The 18,262-nt window shown below is 51.1% G+C and overlaps 1 protein-coding gene across 1 annotated transcript; it reads left to right on the forward strand.

Annotated features, from left to right (window-relative positions):
• Positions 1-5,804: 5,804 nt before the first annotated feature.
• On the forward strand, positions 5,805-16,008 carry LOC122370303 (pre-mRNA-processing factor 6-like; the record flags this gene model as incomplete). The annotated part of the gene is given in 10 exon segments (XM_043345774.1): positions 5,805-5,930; positions 8,250-8,309; positions 8,647-8,734; positions 10,598-10,733; positions 11,217-11,670; positions 11,976-12,111; positions 13,435-14,201; positions 14,690-14,783; positions 15,846-15,975; positions 15,978-16,008. Coding segments are annotated over 10 exon segments (2,003 nt in total), but the record flags the coding sequence as incomplete, so codon positions are not given.
• Between the last annotated feature and the right edge of the window lie 2,254 nt (positions 16,009-18,262).

Consider the following 18,262-nt stretch of genomic DNA (forward strand, 5'->3'; position numbering starts at 1 on the left):
CAGTCTGCGGCCACAGGCAATGGGTCGGGCTGCACTATATTTAAGGCAGACTATCTTGCAAAGGAGGCTGGCATCCTCTCCCATAATGACACACCAATTTGCAATCATCGCTGCGATGATCACGAGGGTGTCCGCTTATCTAACATGGTGAGGTGGAGAGCCAGCTCAAGCTGGCCTGAGGGATGGTTTTACTTCAGCTGAGGCCCCCTTTCCCCGCCTGCCAGGTCCGGTCAAACGACCGCTTCACAGTGAACGACTTGCAGCTGTGGATGCCGTCCCACAGCGCAACGAGCGCGCCGACCAGAGGCGGCGGCCAAGAGGCGGCCGCGCTCTCCCAGTCGACGGTCCCGGTGGACGTCGGCAACGCCCACCGCGCGACCATCAGATCGGCTCGCGACCGCGCCGTCGCCGACTGACCGCATGACTGGTATCTGTTCTTGATGTGGGACCGACTGCCACCGCCGGTCGCGGAAGGGCATCGCTCATCGGCCATCGACGTCCACCAGCTTCGCGTGGGTCACTGTTCGGGCTGCCACCAATATACCGAATCGGATGGAACCCTGTCGGCGAATGCCGGCGGTGCCCCGACATCGACTGCGCGGCGGCCAGTGCATCGCGTGCCGGGAGGAGGCTGGCACCCCCGATCGGTCATTAGTCACAAACCGTGTCCCAGCTCATGACTGCATCCAGCGCAGCTCTGTGAGATGTTCTGCTGCAGTCTGCCGCGTGTGTTGAAAGAAGAATGAACATGAGAAAACCTCAAAACTTTATGCCTATTAGTATTTGACCAGTATTAGAATAAGTTTGGATTTTGAGAATTTGTGTCCCTGTGCTTGTGCCTGTGTGGAAAGGCATGCTTTACGGTGTACCATCTCAATTTGTGCGGCTGCTGACAGGCCACCTGGGTGCCAACGTATGTGCGAATCGCATATTTACGTCTGGACAACGAGTTGCGGGGAAAAGTGCTGATTTTGCCGCAGTTTTAGGAGCCGGTTATTAGGCTGGATTTTCGGGTTACTTTTTCGTTCTGATTCCTGTATTTCATGGTGTTTGGCTTTTGAATATTTAAGTTCTTTCAGAGAAATATTAATTGCCTTACAGATTTTGTGAAAATGTTTCAGTTTTTATGAGCCAACCGCTAGAGTCCTAAAACAATACATCAGCACTACAATTATTGTAAACAAACAAATGGAGCACACCAATTCGCTCAGTTCTTCTCCGTTCCAAGGCCTTTTTTTTATCTGATGGTTTTCGAACTCTTGTATGTCGTTTTGTTGTAAGTTTTGAATCTCTTGTGACTTAATTATATCATATTAAAGAAGCATGTTGACTGAAAACAATCCCAAGTTGATGTATACAGGAGGCTAAGAGTTGTGAGTCCTGAGTAATATCAGGTTGAAGTTAGGAAATGTTGGTTGATAAACACAAGTTGATCTGGCTCACCTATCAGCAAGAAAAAGTAAAATTAAAAGAGCTTATTGGCCGAAAACAAGCTATAATATTGCAGGAGATCAATACTGAAGAACACGCGCAGTATCAAGCCAGAAAATGTTGGCTGGTGAACGCGTATTGATGTATTGGTATGAATATTGAAATATTACTTACAGGCTACAGCAGCAAGATCAATGAGTGCTAGCTGCCAAGTGAAAAATCTAGAATGAACAAACCTGGGCAGCTTTACTTTGCTATGCAGATGGTAATGTGCATTACTCAGTGTCTGGCAAATGAAACATGCGATCATTCTGTTGCTACTGGAAGAGAAAGCTTGGATCACTAAATCAGCTTTATAATGTTTAATTTGATGTTCATCATTACTTTGCATTTCTTGAAAAAGGATTTCAGTAAAATTGTCATTTGTCAATGTGACAATCCATGCAACGATGTGATCATATCATGTGTTCCGTGATGGTGATTATTGGTCTAATATACAAAAGCAAAGCTGTCAGCATTTCTTTCTGTGGATGGCCAGAAGGGACTCAGAACTTGAGAAGTATTAGTTTTCTTGACAGGGCTGGGATAAAAAGTACTGCCAGGGTAATCTTCCAGAAAGGAACTTCTTTATTTTGACTTGGTATGAGATGTAGGCACAAGTAGGTAGGTGCTCAGTACCTATAGTTCAGTAGTTATGTAGGTTTAGTTGGGCTAGCTAATATTAGGTCATGTTAGTTTTTTTTTAATTTGCCAAGTGTTCATAAAAATGTGACCTGATCAATTCATACCTGACTAACCTGACCTAACCTCAATCATCACACTTATTTGCAACTTACCCAAGACCTGCATAGCATTAGCACCCAGTTATAGGTACTAGGTACTCACCCTAACTCGATCTTACCTGCTAACCTTCAACTTGATAACAGTTCGCTCACCTTGCCAAACCACATCCAGGGAAACAGCCACCCGGGTGGCTGTTGTGTTGTGAGTCTGTGCATTTTAAGTGTTTCTTCTCTGAAGCTGCTCTGCACTGCTGTATGCCATGTTAGATGCTCAGAAAAATGTGGGAAATGATAACTAAGCTAGTTTAGTGCTTTGTTCATGCTTGAGACATCAACAAGTACAAATCCTGCGGGAGTACAGCTATGAGCTAGGTGAGTATGTTATTTGAATATGCTGTTTGACTGTAGTAAATATACAAACAATCACAGGGTCACAGTTATATTCAATCTCCGCATAAACATACAACAAAACGCCCATAGCCTCACTCCGAGCACACAACAAATAACTTAAGCCTTTGCAAGCACAAAAATGCTTTGATTTACAGGATAGGTATACAATATATCCTCTGTCCTTGGGGATCTTGCTGCAAAGTTTGAGTTGAAGTAAGATGACTTAACTTCAGGTATGATGATTAACTTTTTCTTCTTAGCCACTGCTTATGTACGAGAAAGACTAAATGCTTGGTTGATCAACGCCTTGAAAATTTAATGATCCATCTTCAATTCGACATGAAGGCACAAAGAAAATAGCTCCCACTTCTCTCTCCTCTTGGAATACACAAAGCAAAATATTTAATAACTTCTTCTTCTTAGCGGAGGGACATGGACTTCAAGTTAAACTCTGGCAGTTGGCACTGATCACACGAACACCTTTGATCCAAGATAAAATTGAAATGTGTAAATCTGTCTAGTCAATCATGGAAGGAACGGATGAACTTGAGGTCAATATGATTGTGATATGCATCATCTTCACCTTGGAACTTTTTTGCAGGTTTGCTTCATATTTTGTAACAAACGCGCAAAAACTGCAACAAAACAGCACTAATGCTTCTGGACAAAATACAATGAAAGTAAAAACTTAGCTCTGATGGTATTCATTCTCGGCCAAACTCTAATTACAAAATATTTTATGGTAAGAACTAAATTTCGGCTAAAAACAACGCATGTTTTAAAAAAGAATCATTCCAATGACGGTCCATTATTGCGGTCCTGAAATCGCCACTATTTCCGGCCTCTCCAACGCAACTCGTTGTCCAGACGTAAATATGCGTGCGAATCCGCGAATACGTTGTATTTCGTCAGTCGGTATCGTTCTGAAAATATTGACTGCAATAGGCTATATAGCGTATGACGGTTCAGCCCAGCAGTAATAACTGACCATTGATTGGGCGAATTTTGTGTGGTGGTTCGCTAATACATAACCTAAAGAGTGTTTTGCCGGAATCGTTTAGTAGCAGAACTGACCGGAATATCTAAGAATGCAACGGTTTGAATCGTTAATTTGTTGAAACGATTGTTCTCTGAGACCACTGTGTAACTTTTGACCTGAGAATCACCAATTATAACAACAGTGGAAGCAGTAGGCACTGTAGAGTGTAGGCAACACTATATAGTTGGCACACTTACGCAAGCACACGACTAACGCAGTGGACATCTGCGTCATGCATTTTAAGGTTTACTGGGAAGAGTGAGAAATTAGTCAGAATATAACTGACTAAGGAAAATGGGCGATATTTCCAATTGAGCTGGGGCGGAGAGGGGGAGGGGACGTATGGTCAGCTATGCCAATAATTCATTCTCGTTATGCAGCTGTGTAAAAGGGCGTCCGTTTTTTCAGAGACCTTCCCCATTGGCCATTTCCAAGCTAAATCGTGGTGGAGAGTCTGGAGACCTCAGCCTCGGTAGTCGGTACCCTGCACGCTGCGCCACCTTGCGAAACATAAAGCAGCAGTCCTGACATCTGCAGGCGCTACTTTTCATGAAAACGCGGATGTGTTCGCGCTTATGCGAAGAAAATTCTTCCGAGTATGGTTGATAATGAGATTAATTGTTGTCATTTATTTATTAATTCATTAGCAAAAGTACCCTAATAAATCGGTAAAGTAGCTTAAACTGTATCGTATTTCCTTGGGAAAAAATGACGAACTCATCCTAAGACATCCAGATTATTGGATGCGTTCGTCAGTTGTAAGTAGTTCAAGTTTTTGGAAAAATTTGCTTGTGGAAAGTCATAATATTTCAAAGATATGCCTATTTTCGAATGATTTATGCATTTATCTGCATTGAAAACTGATTGTAAAGCAAAAGTGCAAAAGATTATTGTCAATTTATTTTCTCAAATCATGATTTACGAACGCACAAAACTCCAGCTTTTAATTTAGTGCGTGTGCGAATTGCGGTCAAGAAAAAAGAATTTAACTGTCTATATTCCTCTTAAAACAATGAAGGATGAATGAGGAAAACGCTGTTTTGAACAATCGTATATTAATTTTTTCTCAATTAAGCAAAAGTACAAAATTTTCAACTATTATTACATTTGCTCTCACAAAACCCATCACTTTTAAGCATGACGTCATGTCAGCCAAATTTACTAGCGCCATCTCTGGAGAGCATCTTTCGAAACCTCCAGACGATAGAGAGAGCCTATAGTAGTAGGTTGAGGTGTCTATGTCAGTGCCAAGGCATTAAAGGGACCCTCCCACCTTAACATTAGTTTTGAGTTGAGATAGCCAAGTTTGCGGCCAGGCTCAGAAACCACCATTTATCCTGGTCGCAACCCCCGCAGCTTTATGGTGTTCAAGAAATTTCTTCCCTTTACTTGCAGGGTGGGACCAGCGTGGTCCCTATCTCTTAACCATTACGGGAATCTGATGACGTCAACAGGCTTTCGAACGTCCGTTAAATGTTTGACTAAAACGTTTTGCAGCACGCGGTGGTATATGCTGCTTTGCGCGCAACAAATGCCGCACTTTCAAATAAAGTCGCTAGGAACAGCGGAGATCCCAAAAAGTAAACAAAAGTAAAAGTCTAATATCTTGAAAACCGGTGAATATTTTTCGATGAAATTTGGTAGATATTCGTTTTTGCTCTTTCTGAACCGAGCGACATCACATTCATGCCAATTCATTAACTTTTTTGAAGGTGGGAGGGTCCCTTTAACTTTGAAACGGCGCCAAAAATCATAACACTGTTCGATATAAGTATATTATCAGCGCACTGCCGGCTTCCTCAGCTTTTCATTGGTGTAATGCGAGTGGGCCGTATCTATGCAGTGCCATTCACCAATGAAAGGCTGTGAATCGCCAGGAATCAACTTCCATATATGGCAAAAGCAGCATCAAACATACAGTGAACAGTTTCGTTGTCACAGCTGCGTCATTTATGCAATCCGTTCTGATAGAGGCGAGTATGGAGACGAAACTTGGCATAAACTTAGAATCACAATGAAATAACTTACCTTTTTTCGAAAAGTATATTTCAGGAACTAATGAGCAGTATATTTTGTCCTTAAATTGTATGAAGAAAGGAAAAGAAGCATATTTATAACAAATTATTCACGTCACTATAAATAAAGTCAAGGTCGTTACATTTCTGGCCGGCATCACACAAAATGAACGCGCCGAACGTTCCGCATCCTTCAGCCCTTGTGGCTAAGACAAAAAAGACATTTATTGGTCTACCAGCGCCCCTTGGATATGTAGCAGGTGTAGGAAGAGGGTAAGCATAATCTGGAGGGATATATTTATTATACAGCGTTGCTGGGGCATCTGAATTGTGTAGACGAAGTGCGCCATTTTTGACAACGTTCTTAATTCACGCGATTATAGCATAAATATTTTGGTTTTCGCCTTCTTGGAAGCAGATTCATGCTCTCAAATCATTGGAATAATATTCACTGCCCATTAATTGTCACTACAGCTACTTCTGGCTTCATTTTGAAGTTAACCTGTATATATTGCCTGCGGATCCATGATAGTTTAATCGAAGATTGGGGGCATGGGTAGGCACTCCTCAACTATGTTCATCAATTTTCCTGAACCTCCTCTAAATTTACAAAATCATGCAATGATTTGCAAATGAAAGAAACGCTGTTGGTGAGGTAAATTTGATACAATGTTTGATGTTAAATCAATCGGATGAGATCTTTTAGTGAAATTTGCCTATTTTTGTAGTTTTACCCCTTGATTTTAGATCGCTCAAATCTCTCTTTTGCACCTTATGCTCAAAATTGAATAAAATCCACACCATATTGTCACAAACCATGCATCAATCTAGAAAATTGTTCATACTGATACTATCATTTAATGCTGAAAAAAATCAGGTACCTACACTACAAGCAGAAATAACAAAGCCTAATTTAACCTGACCTAACCTTACCTAATGTAACACAACCTTGCCTGACTCAACATGTGGTTGGGTGTAACTTATAAATGTTTTGTGTAAAAAGTATCAGGTATCTATGTGTGATCTTATTTTTCTACCTTAAAAAGATGTGTTCTTTTTTTCATAATTTTGTTTTGTGGATTTCTTCAGTTTTGAAAGATTGCAAAAGAGGGAAATTACCTCAAGATCAAATATGAGGCTAACAAAAGAGCTCTGAGAGAGCTGTCAAATGCATTTATCTGCCAGTTGCCACTTTACCAGTTTGTCAGAAATTGTAGGTAGGGGAGAGAGGTCATATTGCGCCACCTTAAGGATATCGGCCTATTGCGGCTAAAGTTGACCAGCTGTCATGCTTGATGATATCTCAAATTGTACCTCAGTTATTTTGGCATCAAATTACAACTCCTTATTTGTTTCAAACCCATAAAGATTAACAAGAGAAAAGTTTTCCGACACACCTGCAAAGGGCGCATTTACGGACTTCCCCATCAAAAAGCGCCCATGCCTCTCATGTAAAAGCGCCCTATTAAAAACAACGGTTTGCCACCTAACTAAGTAGCCTATTTGAACGTGTCAGCCCATTAACCATTTATGCTGTGAAGGCTAAGGTAATGGTAAGGTGAGCGCTCTAATAATCAAAGTGTTCAATGAAATGTGTCCCAACCACCAGATGCTGTTTCTCTGGGTTGAAGAATAGGGCGCAAATAGGGTGGGCGCAATTACGAATGGAACACATTTTTCATGAGCTTCAAATATGGCGAGGACAGCGAAGCCACGGTGGTGTTAAACTTTCAAAACTATCATTAAACGAGCAATTAACAATGATTATTAGTTGAATCACTATCTCTAAGATAAACCATGACACTAGCAAAGGTCGAAATAGACTGTTTCGCGTAAGAAAATATAGGAAATCACAAAAATGGTCTGCGAGAAAGCTGAGACACCTCACCTGCCACCGTGGACCGGAATAAGAGTGAGTTATTGGTGGTGAAGTAAATGCACACATTCGAGCATTCATTCGAATCGAATTTTGGACAGGAGGAAGGTGTGGCGCATTTAAGAACATGGCGCAATATGACCTCTCTCCCCTAAGTAAATATTGAGTTTTTCTGGGAAGCTCTGTCTTTTATGACATCTATTGAACTCAGCATTGACCTGAATGAAAATGTCTATATATCTTTTTAAAGAACTTACGAAGAGCTAATAATTGCTTTTGATTTCTTTCTAGCTTTCTTAGTTTCCAAGGTAATCAGGTGTACCTCCTCCCCCCCCCCCCCCCACCACCGTGGCAAGTTTGGCTGAGACTCCTACCATGACACAGGTTAATTTGAAGCTGATTGTTTGGTGGATTATGGGTTGCCAGGGCAGGAGTCCAAGCTAATCAGAGCATGTTGTTTTGGCTCTGTTCCCTACCATCCGATCAGTCAAGTTTGGGCTATGGAAGAATTTAGATGAGAATGCTTACATGCCAATCAAAACCAGGCACAGTCAGTCCCACTCCTTAAAATGTCTGTGACCACTCCCACTGACTGCAGTCCATCCCTGTCAGGGCTGGAACTCTGGGCCCTATCTACCAACTGAGTCGCCGGTTGGACGGAACAGAGCTCCTTGCAGCAGTTCATTGACAATACCTATGTTGTTTTTTTTTTTCAGAGCGACAGGATTCACCACTCGGTCTGATATTGGTCCAGCTAGGCAGGCAACTGATGTCTCGTAAGTATATCTCTTTATTAAGTATCCACTGTTTGATATGAAACTTTTCAGTGAAGAATCATTCTTTGGCTACCCCTTACTTTTTCATGCAAAGGGCGAGCCTATTGCATACCTGATTCAATTTCAGGAAGGCACTGTTTTGAAATACTATTATAATGTTGGCTTCCAAAAAAATATTGTGGTGTTTGTTGACTTTTATCACAATTCTAATTTCTTTCAGCATGAGGCCGCTGGCCGCTTGGTTTTGCAAAATGTCACACTCCGGTTGTTTGACGCCCTTCGGTTTAGTTGAGCTGCTCAGCTTTGACGTCTGGTTTAACGCGGCCGCTGGTTTCAGGGACGAGCGGCACGCGGCTCCCGCCAAGCGCCGGAAGAAAGACGACGAGGAAGACGAGACAGATCTCAACGAGTCCAACTATGACGAGGTGCGTCGAACGCCAGTGACAAACGCCGGCGTCAGCCGGTAATCCACAAACGATGACTGATTGGCACATATAGTGGATTATATGTATAGTCCACATATAACCCACAAACCCCACCCCCGATGATTGGTACAGCCATCGCGCTGCTTCACGGCTGCGTACAGCTGTCTCACTGTCTCAGTAACCTGAACACCCGAACTCAGCCCACTGTGGCCACGGCAACTGATGACCGCGGCTCGGTGTGTTCGATGAGGATGACTGCTTCCAGTATGGCCCGGGCGACTGATTCCAGCACGGCCCGGGCGACTGACCCCGCTCTGTGCTGACCCCAGCACTGCCCGGACGGGGCTGACCCCAGGGTGTCCCGCACGGTGCTGACCCCAGTGTGTCCCGGACGGGGCTGACCCCAGCACTGCCCGGACGGGGCTGACTCCAGTACTGCCCGGACGGCCGCAGGGTTTCGGAGTCGTGGTAGCGCTGTTCCGACTCCGACTCCGACTCCGACTCCGGGCTCCTGACCGACTCCGACTCCGACTCCGACTCCGACTCCGGGTCTGATACGAAGGGCAATGGCGGCCGCCAAAATTTTGCGTGATATGACGCCACGTGCAAGGTCTACGTGCACGGGGAGAACGCTCCTACAGGGTGTAGCGAAATTATCCGGACATCTTTCTTCGGGGATTAATTAGTGCCATTTCCTTGTCGCTATCTTGACAACTCTCCCCACCACTTGCCAAAGGGCGCCTTTCGCGATCGAGGCCGGGCTGAGTCTGCCACCAAGTCCCAGCTTATTACGCCTCAGGCAGATGTGCTACTGGCTTCTGCTGATGTCCAGCTGCTGACAGACCAGCTTCTGGCTCATGCCACCATGCCACCAACACGTAACCTTACTACGAAACGAGAGACTTCAGACTGTACTCCCTTCTCTCCACTCTGCCTTAAACGAAAACTATCAAATGAACCCGTCGGCGACTCGACTCTTACTCAGAGCAAGAGTCATTTCGCAAGGTCCGATCACTGCTGAGTTGTGAGCAGATACCAGAGGTATGCAATCATCCAATTTTCCAGCTCTGACATCAAAAAGAAACTGTGCGAGCAGATATAGCGAAAAATAGATGTCCGGATAATTTCGTTACACCCTGTACTCTCCGGTTTCCTTCATGCAGTCACCATTTCTCCCACGTGGACGCAGCTGAATCCACAAGAGGTCAGCGGCCAGCGTGGAAACCCTCCGAGAAGCGCAAGAGGCGGCCGTATCACGAACACGAAGCGTCGCTATCATGTCGGACTCGGTCATTCCTATGTGTTTATACTTTTTGGAGCGATAAACGAAGAAAGTAAAATACAGTTGTCATTTAACTAGTCTTTGACTCGTCCAATACTTCAGATAGTGGAAGTTATAACGCGCATACAAAATACTTGGCTACTAAATTATGATATAACTTGAAACCTGTAAGATCGAATGTTTGACGTTCAGAACAAAAACAAGATCTGTGCAATTTTTATCGCCGGAAGCGAATTCTACCACGGGCAACTGGTAAAAAAAAAACTGAAAAGTGATATCACGGATTCTAGTTATTTTCCGGAGTCGGAGTCGAGGCAGCTGGACCGACTCCGACTCCGACTCCGACTCCTGGCTGCTTGACACGACTCCGGGCGACTCCGACTCCGACTCCGACTCCGACTCCGAAACCCTGCGGACGGGGCTGCCCCCAATTCTGCCCGGACGGGGCTGACCCCAGTACTGCCCGGACGGGGCTGACCCCAGTACTGCCCGGACGGGGCTGACCCCAGGGTGTCCCGCACGGGACTGGCCCCAGTACTGCGGGACGGGGCTGACCCCACCCCGCCCCGCTGTGTCCCCAGTTTACCGGCTACGGCGGCTCGCTGTTCAACAAGGACCCGTACGACAAAGACGACGAGGAGGCCGATGCCATCTACGACGCCGTCGACGAGCGCATGGACGAGAAACGCAAGGAGTACAGGGAGAAGAAACTCAAGGGTGAGCGCCGAGGGCGCCGGGTGAGGGCCAATGGGAAACGGGGTCGGCAAGCGATCACCAGTGCGTCAACTGCCTCCAATACCAGCGCCGGTAGATGAATGCCGATAGTGTGCTGCTGGCATCATGATTTTTTTTTTTGTTTGTAAATGCTTGCATCATTACTTTTTGGGTACCTACCGAATACCGATGTAAAATCTATTTTAACATCCGCAATATATGTCAATATATATGCAATATTATGTCTCGGATGTGTTGCCTTCACGGTTAAAGGGAGCCTGCGCTGCTGCTGTTATTTGCCCCGGGACTGAGCTGATCGTTGCCGTGCCTTCCGTGTCTGACCCCCCCCCCCCCCCTCCCATCCCCCCACAGAGGAGCTGGAGCGGTACCGTGTCTCTGACCCCCCATCCTCCCCCCACACACACACACACACAGAGGAGCTGGAGCGGTACCGTGTCTCTGACTCCCCCCCCCCCGCCCCCTCAGAGGAGCTGGAGCGGTACCGCGCCGAGCGGCCCAAGATCCAGCAGCAGTTCTCCGACCTGAAGCGCGACCTGGTGCAGGTCTCAAAGGACGACTGGGACAACCTGCCCGAGGTGGGCGACGCGCGCAACCGCAAACAGCGCAACCCGCGCGCCGAGAAGTTCACCCCGCTGCCCGACTCTGTGCTGGGCCGCAGCCTGGGCGGCGAGACGGTGCACAGCATCGACGCCAGCAGCGGGCTGGCCAGCATGCTGCCGGGCACGGCCAGCACGGCGCCCGGCATGGTCACGCCCTCGGGCGACCTGGACCTGCGCAAGATCGGCCAGGCGCGCAACACGCTGATGAACGTGAAGCTGAACCAGGTGTCTGACTCGGTGTCGGGCCAGACGGTGGTCGACCCCAAGGGCTACCTCACAGACCTGCAGAGCATGATACCCAACTTCTCTTCAGACATCAAGTACGTGCATACCGGGCCACCGGGTGGCGTGTGCTGCAGCAGCTCAGCAGAAGTGCTTCTGATCTACGTATTTTGGCTCAAGTTTTTCGGTGTGCTTCGTGCACATATAGAAATATGTGGCACATTACTATGGGCGAGTTTGATTAGTTTTGCGACACGTATAGGTTTGAATTTTGTCCGTGTTTTCTGGAGAGCAGTGTGCAGTAATGCGGTAGCGCCTACTCTAGTGACTGGGCCCGGTGAGCCGTCCTAGACGAGGCGGGGGCTGTGCGACCCCTGACCCCTGTCTCTTAACACTCCTTCAGCGACATCAAGAAGGCGCGCCTGCTGATGAAGTCTGTCCGCGAGACGAACCCGCAGCACCCGCCAGCCTGGATCGCCTCGGCGCGCCTGGAGGAGGTCACCGGAAAACTGCAGAACGCCAGGAACCTCATCATGAAGGTGGGCCGGGCTGCTGACCGGGAGGGACAGCGGGTCAGGCGGGCCGCTGACCGGGCGGGCCGCGGCGCCGCTGGGCGGGAGGGACTGTGCCGGTGGGCCGCTGGTCCACCTGATCGGAGGACCGCCGGGCTGCTGATCGGGAGGGGACGGTAACCTCTCTCAGTCGCTGGTACGGTAAGGCCCCTTTTATTTCTCGATCGTTAGTCGGTAGGTGAGCTGTCGCTGATGGTGAGTCGGTGTATGTCGGGGACCGGCTGAACTGTGCAGAGCGCCGCAGCGGGCGTTCAGCTCTGGCCACTGGCCGTCTGATGTGACCAGGGTCGGACATGTCAGATCGGCGCTGTCGATGAATGCTGGGCCCTGTTCATGAACCCCGGCGGTCGCTGCGGCCGCTGCGGTCGCTGCGGTCAGCCGGGTTGTTACGTCACGAAAAGGGGTGGGGCTCATGTAGTATGACGAATGTATGACGTCACCTTGCTGCGGCCGCTGCGATCTCTGCGGCCGCAATCCAGCGACCGCCGAGCCGCAAGAAAACTAATTGCATTGAACTTGGCGCACTGAAGTCAAATAGGCGCAAGCCGTGTTGTCATGGAGACGATTTTGTAAACAAATTGTCTAGCAGTGTGCGTCAGTTGTAAACAATTGTCGGAAACTATTTCGGCAGCAGACGCTGTTCATGGAACGCTGCTGCGGCCGAGTAAGTGATGACGTTTCAAAAATGGGCGGGGCTTAGAACCTGCGGCCGACCGCAGCGACCGCAGACTTCATGAACAGGGCCCTAAAGACGACAGGTTATCGGCGGGTCCCCTCTGGGAGACTTTTGCCGAGGGATTGTATATTAGTAGCCTGATCTCAAGAAGCTTCTTGGAGGGCTGACTCCCCTCCCTTTCCCTCTCCCGTCCGACAGGGCCGCGAGGCGTTTCCGAACGGCTGACCCCCCCCCCCCCCCTCCCCCCGTCGACAGCGCTGCGAGGCGTGTCCGAACGGCTGACTCCCCCCCCCCCCCGTCCGACAGGGCTAACCCTCCCCCCCCCGTCTCCGACAGGGCTGCTAGGCGTGTCCGAACGGCTGACCCCCCCCCCCCCCCGTCCGTCCGCAGGGCTGCGAGGCGTGTCCGAACGGCTGACCCCCCCCCCCCCCCCGTCTCCGACAGGGCTGCGAGGCGTATCCGAACGGCTGACTCCCCCCCCCCGTCCGACAGGGCTGACCCCCCCCCCCCCTCTCTCCGACAGGGCTGCGAGGCGTGTCCGAACGACTGACCCCCCTCCCCCTCCCCGTCTCTGACAGAGCTGACCCCCCCCCCCCCTCTCCCCCGTCCGACAGGGCTGCGAGGCGTGTCCGAACGCGGAGGACGTGTGGCTGGAGGCGGCGCGCCTGCAGCCGCCGGAGACGGCCAAGGGCGTGGTGGCACAGGCGGTCAGGCAGCTGCCCAACTCGGTGCGGCTCTGGCTCAAGGCGGCCGACCTCGAGCTCGAGCTCAAGGGCAAGCGGCGCGTGTTCCGCAAGGCGCTCGAGCTGCAGCCCAACTCTGTCCGCCTCTGGAAGGCAGCCGTCGAGCTGGAGGAGCGAGAGGACGCGCGCATCCTGCTCTCGCGCGCCGTCGAGTGCTGCCCCACCGCTGTCGAACTGTGGCTGGCCCTCGCCCGGCTGGAGACGTACGAGAACGCGCGCAAAGTGCTCAACAAGGCGCGCGAAAACGTGCCGACCGACCGTCAGATCTGGCTGTGCGCCGCCAAACTGGAGGAGGCCAACGACAACGCGGCCATGGTGAGCCGCATTGTGGAGCGGGCGCTCTCCTCGCTGTCGGCCAACGGCGTCGAGATCAACCGCGAGTTCTGGCTGAAGGACGCGGTTCAGTGCGAGCGCTCCGGCTCGGTGCTGACCTGCCAGGCCGTCATCACGGCCGTCATCGGCTACGGGGTCGACGAGGAGGACCGCAAGAGCCAGTGGATGGAGGACGCCGAGCTGTGCGCCGCCCAGGGCGCCGTCGAGTGCGCGCGCGCCATCTACGCCCACGCGCTGGCCGCCTACCCGAGCAAAAAGTCCATCTGGCTGGCGGCGGCCTACTTCGAGAAGTCGCACGGCACCCGGTGAGTGGGAGGCTGGGGCGGCCGGGCGGCTCACGGCAAATCGGGAGCGGGTGGGCAGCGGCAGGGTACTTCTGCTAAACGCTGATATATTGCCTGCCGTTGCTTACCGTTCGTATGAATTGCCACAACTTGGAGCTAACCTGCCAATATCAACACCGTCCAGCTCTCCGCGTGATGACCGGTGCCACCGGCCGGTCATCCGGGTCCCAGGCGGCCCGTGTGGCGACTGGGGAGGCCGTCCGTCTCCCCACCTCCTGACTCTGTTCTCCTCTCCCTGTGTGGGAGGGCTGTTTGATGACCCCGGTCCCGTCCCTGACTGTTGTCCGTCCCCGGTCCCTCCCCTATACGGCGGCGGACTGTGTCCCGTACTCTGACCGCTCTCTGCGCTCCCCCGACAGGGAGAGCCTGGAGTCGCTGCTGTCTCCCACTGACCCCGCTCTGATGTGCTGTGTCTGTCTCGTACTCTGACCTCTGTGCTCCCCCGACAGGGAGAGCCTGGAGTCGCTGCTGCAGCAGGCCGTCTCACACTGTCCCCGCGCTGAGGTGCTCTGGCTGATGGGAGCCAAGTCCAAATGGCTGGCGGTGAGTGAGACACCGGGCCTATGGGGTTTTATATTCGACAGCTCCGAGCAAGAACATCCTTAGTGTCAAATTTTTTTCGAAGTTGAGATTTTTATACCATTCGACTCAGCTCGACGAGCTGAGTCGAATGGTATGAACATCTCAATTTCGAAAAATTTGACACTTAGGATGTTCTTGCTCGGAACTGTCGTGGTTTTGAAGTCGAATTCTAGCATTCAGTTTATGTAACTATAATAAAAACGTACAGCTCGTTGCCTTGCAGGACTGTTCTCATTTGTTTGTGGTTTAGCTAATGGTACTGGTTGGTTATATGCACTGATTACAAACTGGCGCTTTTCCATGGCTGCTGTTGCAGTATTCAGGAGACGTTTGCTTCCCCGAAGCTCGTGTACGGCTAGTTTTATCTTGCTCAGACCGGACTGAGCCGTGTTCACACTTACCCGAGACTTGTTCAAAGCGCGCACGTCATGATTTGCACTGCACTGCAATCTCAACCCCCCGATTACCTTATCGAGACTAACGGTTACCGGCCGGCGCCCTCAATCTGACTTCTGATCTGTGACGTTTGCCTCTTAGCCTCTGAGCTGCGCCCCTCTGACCTGTGATCTGTGCCCTGTGCCCCATGTTGACCTCTGGCCTGTGCCCCCTAGTCTGACCTCTGACCTGTGCCGCCTCTGAGCTCTGACCTGTGCCCTGTGCCCCCTCAGACCTGTGCCCCTAGTCTGACCTCTGATCAATGTTGGAATCGTCGTTTTGGATCCTGGTCCTGGAGACTAAAATATGTCTGGAGAACAGGCCAGCTTTTAGAACAACCAATTGCGAAACCATAGTTTTCGCCTTAAATGTGATAGATAATAAGATCTTTGACTCTTAATTCCATTACTGGATATTTTGGGTGCGTTAAAATCAGTTATTCATTACAGAGGCTGGAAAATCTAGGTACAGGATTTCAGGTGCAGGGGCATAAACTTGTGAAGGAGAACAAAACCTTTTGGACCCAACTGCAACAAGCAAAGGGTCTTATTTCCAATATCGCCTCTGACCTGACCCTGGTGCCGGCAGAATGACGTTCCGGCGGCGCGCTCGATCCTGTCGATGGCGTTCCAGGCCAACCCCAACTCTGAGGAGATCTGGCTAGCCGCCGTCAAACTCGAGTCAGAGAACAACGAGTACGAACGCGCCCGAAAGCTGCTCTCCAGGCGCGCTCCAGCGCACCCACGCCCAGGTCAGTCCCGGCTGTGGGTGTTTTGGGGGGAGGGGCGGCCCCCACGCCCACTGGTCAGTCCCGGCTGTGGGTAGGGGAGGGGAGGGGCTACCACGTCCGGGTCAGTCTAACCGTCTGTCTGATAATGGCTGAGTAACTCGTGACATTGCTTAACCAGGGGGATATAATGCTATCGCGAAGTCGATGTCCCAATTGTGAGGGTTGGAGGGGAATGGACACTGACCACTGACTCTAGAGTGCCCAGTCCCACTGACTGGGGGAGGGGTGGCACTGGGGTATGGTGGCGACGCTGAAATCTGGGGCGCCCACTGACTGGGGAGGGGTGTCACTGGGATACGGTGGTGGCACTGGGAACTGGGGGGGGGGGGGTGGCACTGGCTGCTGACGGGATTGTCCACTGACTGTGGAGATGGCGCTGCCGGGTGAGGAGTGCCAGCGCCGCGACTTTAGGTATGTAATGTAGTGATGTGAAAACATGGCCAGCTGGCACGGAGTGGACAGTCTGAGCGCGGGACGCAGCAGCTGCTGCAGTGTCTGTACACTGTACGCTATACAGTTTACACGGCATGGACAGTTGGAGCGCGGGACGCAGCTGCTGCAGTGTCTATACACTGTACGCTATACAGTTTACACGGCGTGGATAGTTGGAGCGCGGGACGCAGCTGCTGCTCTAGTGTACACGGCGTGTTGGACGGCGGCCATCGTCGCGCATTGCCGAGAAACCCGTACTGACTCCGTGTCATGCCGCATCCGCCAGTACACTGTGGCTGTGTAGATAGCGGCGCGGAGCTGTGGGAGGGACTGTGTGCTGCGCTGGCAGAGCCAGGTCGCCTGCATTGACGTACCGTCGGTGCAGCAGCCCGGGGCGCGGCCGGGAGTACCATCCTGTTTGGGCAGCTCGGACCTGCTGGCGGGCGGGTAGGGCCGCTGGCGGGCCGGGCACAGGCAGCAGATGGGCCGTTTGGGGTCGCTGTACGGTGTGTGGCAGTGGTTAGGAGTCCGCGGGGCTTCTCAGCAGTCTGCACTGCGCGGTCCGAGGGTGACTGTGGCTGTGCCTGCCCGCGCCGCCCTGGACTGGTGTGTGTACTCTCTGTGTGACACGACCGGCCGGTGTGCTCACTGGCGGATCACCACGGCAGCTCAGGGCTGACCGAGGCGACTCCGTCACTCTGTACACCTGTACACCTGTGTACAGTGTACACCTGTCCCGCTCGGTCGGCCACCTTAGTGGGTGTCCCACTGACCGGGACGAAGGCCCACACTGCGCACACAACCTGCGGGCGCTGCGCACACAACCTGTGTGGGCGCTGGAGCACGGCGCGCCCATACACGTGAATGGCTGCGCCCCTGCGGGCTGTCGCATCGTTCGCAACTGAACTTTCACTGATGCAAACGAATCATTGCCTTTGGATCTGGAGCCACTTGTCCACGTTTGGCTATTAGCTGTTCGTAAGTCGTGAACTACAATTGAGGGTACAATTTAATGGTTCGGGACTCTTCGTACTCATTTCATTCATATCTCATGTTTTATCACCTCGCATCTGAACGCTACAGCCACTTAAAACTTGAATATGCAAATGGGGAACGAAGTTATGCTGCAATATATGATACAGTCTTACTTATTCCGGCACCGGTACTTTAAAGTTAAAACCAGTGCTGATATTGTCAAATGATTTAGGGTTTATTCCTCATTAAATACGGTTCGGCTGTCGGTTGTTATTGCGTTCTGCAGAGCTCGGCTAGTGGGGGCTCCATTCCGGTCCGGGGCTGGCCTTTGTTTTTGGCCGCTCTCCGGGCCGGGCAGTGGCTGCCGCCGGCCGGACTCGGACCTTGGACCGGTTTGTTTGTGTGTCGGACACCCCCGACTGTCAGCCGGCGTGGTTGTCCCCGACTGTCGCCGGCGTGGTTGTCGTTCGCCTCCGACTGCAGGTTATGTATCTGCGCTGTTTGCCGGTTCCGCGGCGGAGATTGGTTGTTCTCCATCCGGGACCGGTCTGTCAGCGCGGCCGGTTGGACCGTCCTGTTGTGCGGTCAGTGCGGTCGGCCCAAGTTGGCCACTGGACATTTAATTGCCGCCCGCATTTTATTCCACTGCGGCTGCGTCTCTGACCTCTACAGTGGACCCCACTGCCGCTGCGCGTCTGACCTCTGCAGTGGACTCTGCTGCCGCTGCGTCTCTGACCTCTGTAGTGGACTCCACTGTAGCCGCGTCTGTGACCTCTGCAGTGGACTCTTCTGTAGCCGCGTCTGACCT

This window comes from Amphibalanus amphitrite, unplaced genomic scaffold (assembly GCF_019059575.1).
Source record: "Amphibalanus amphitrite isolate SeventyFive unplaced genomic scaffold, NRLGWU_Aamphi_draft 001120F_arrow, whole genome shotgun sequence".
NCBI lineage: Eukaryota > Metazoa > Arthropoda > Thecostraca > Balanomorpha > Balanidae > Amphibalanus > Amphibalanus amphitrite.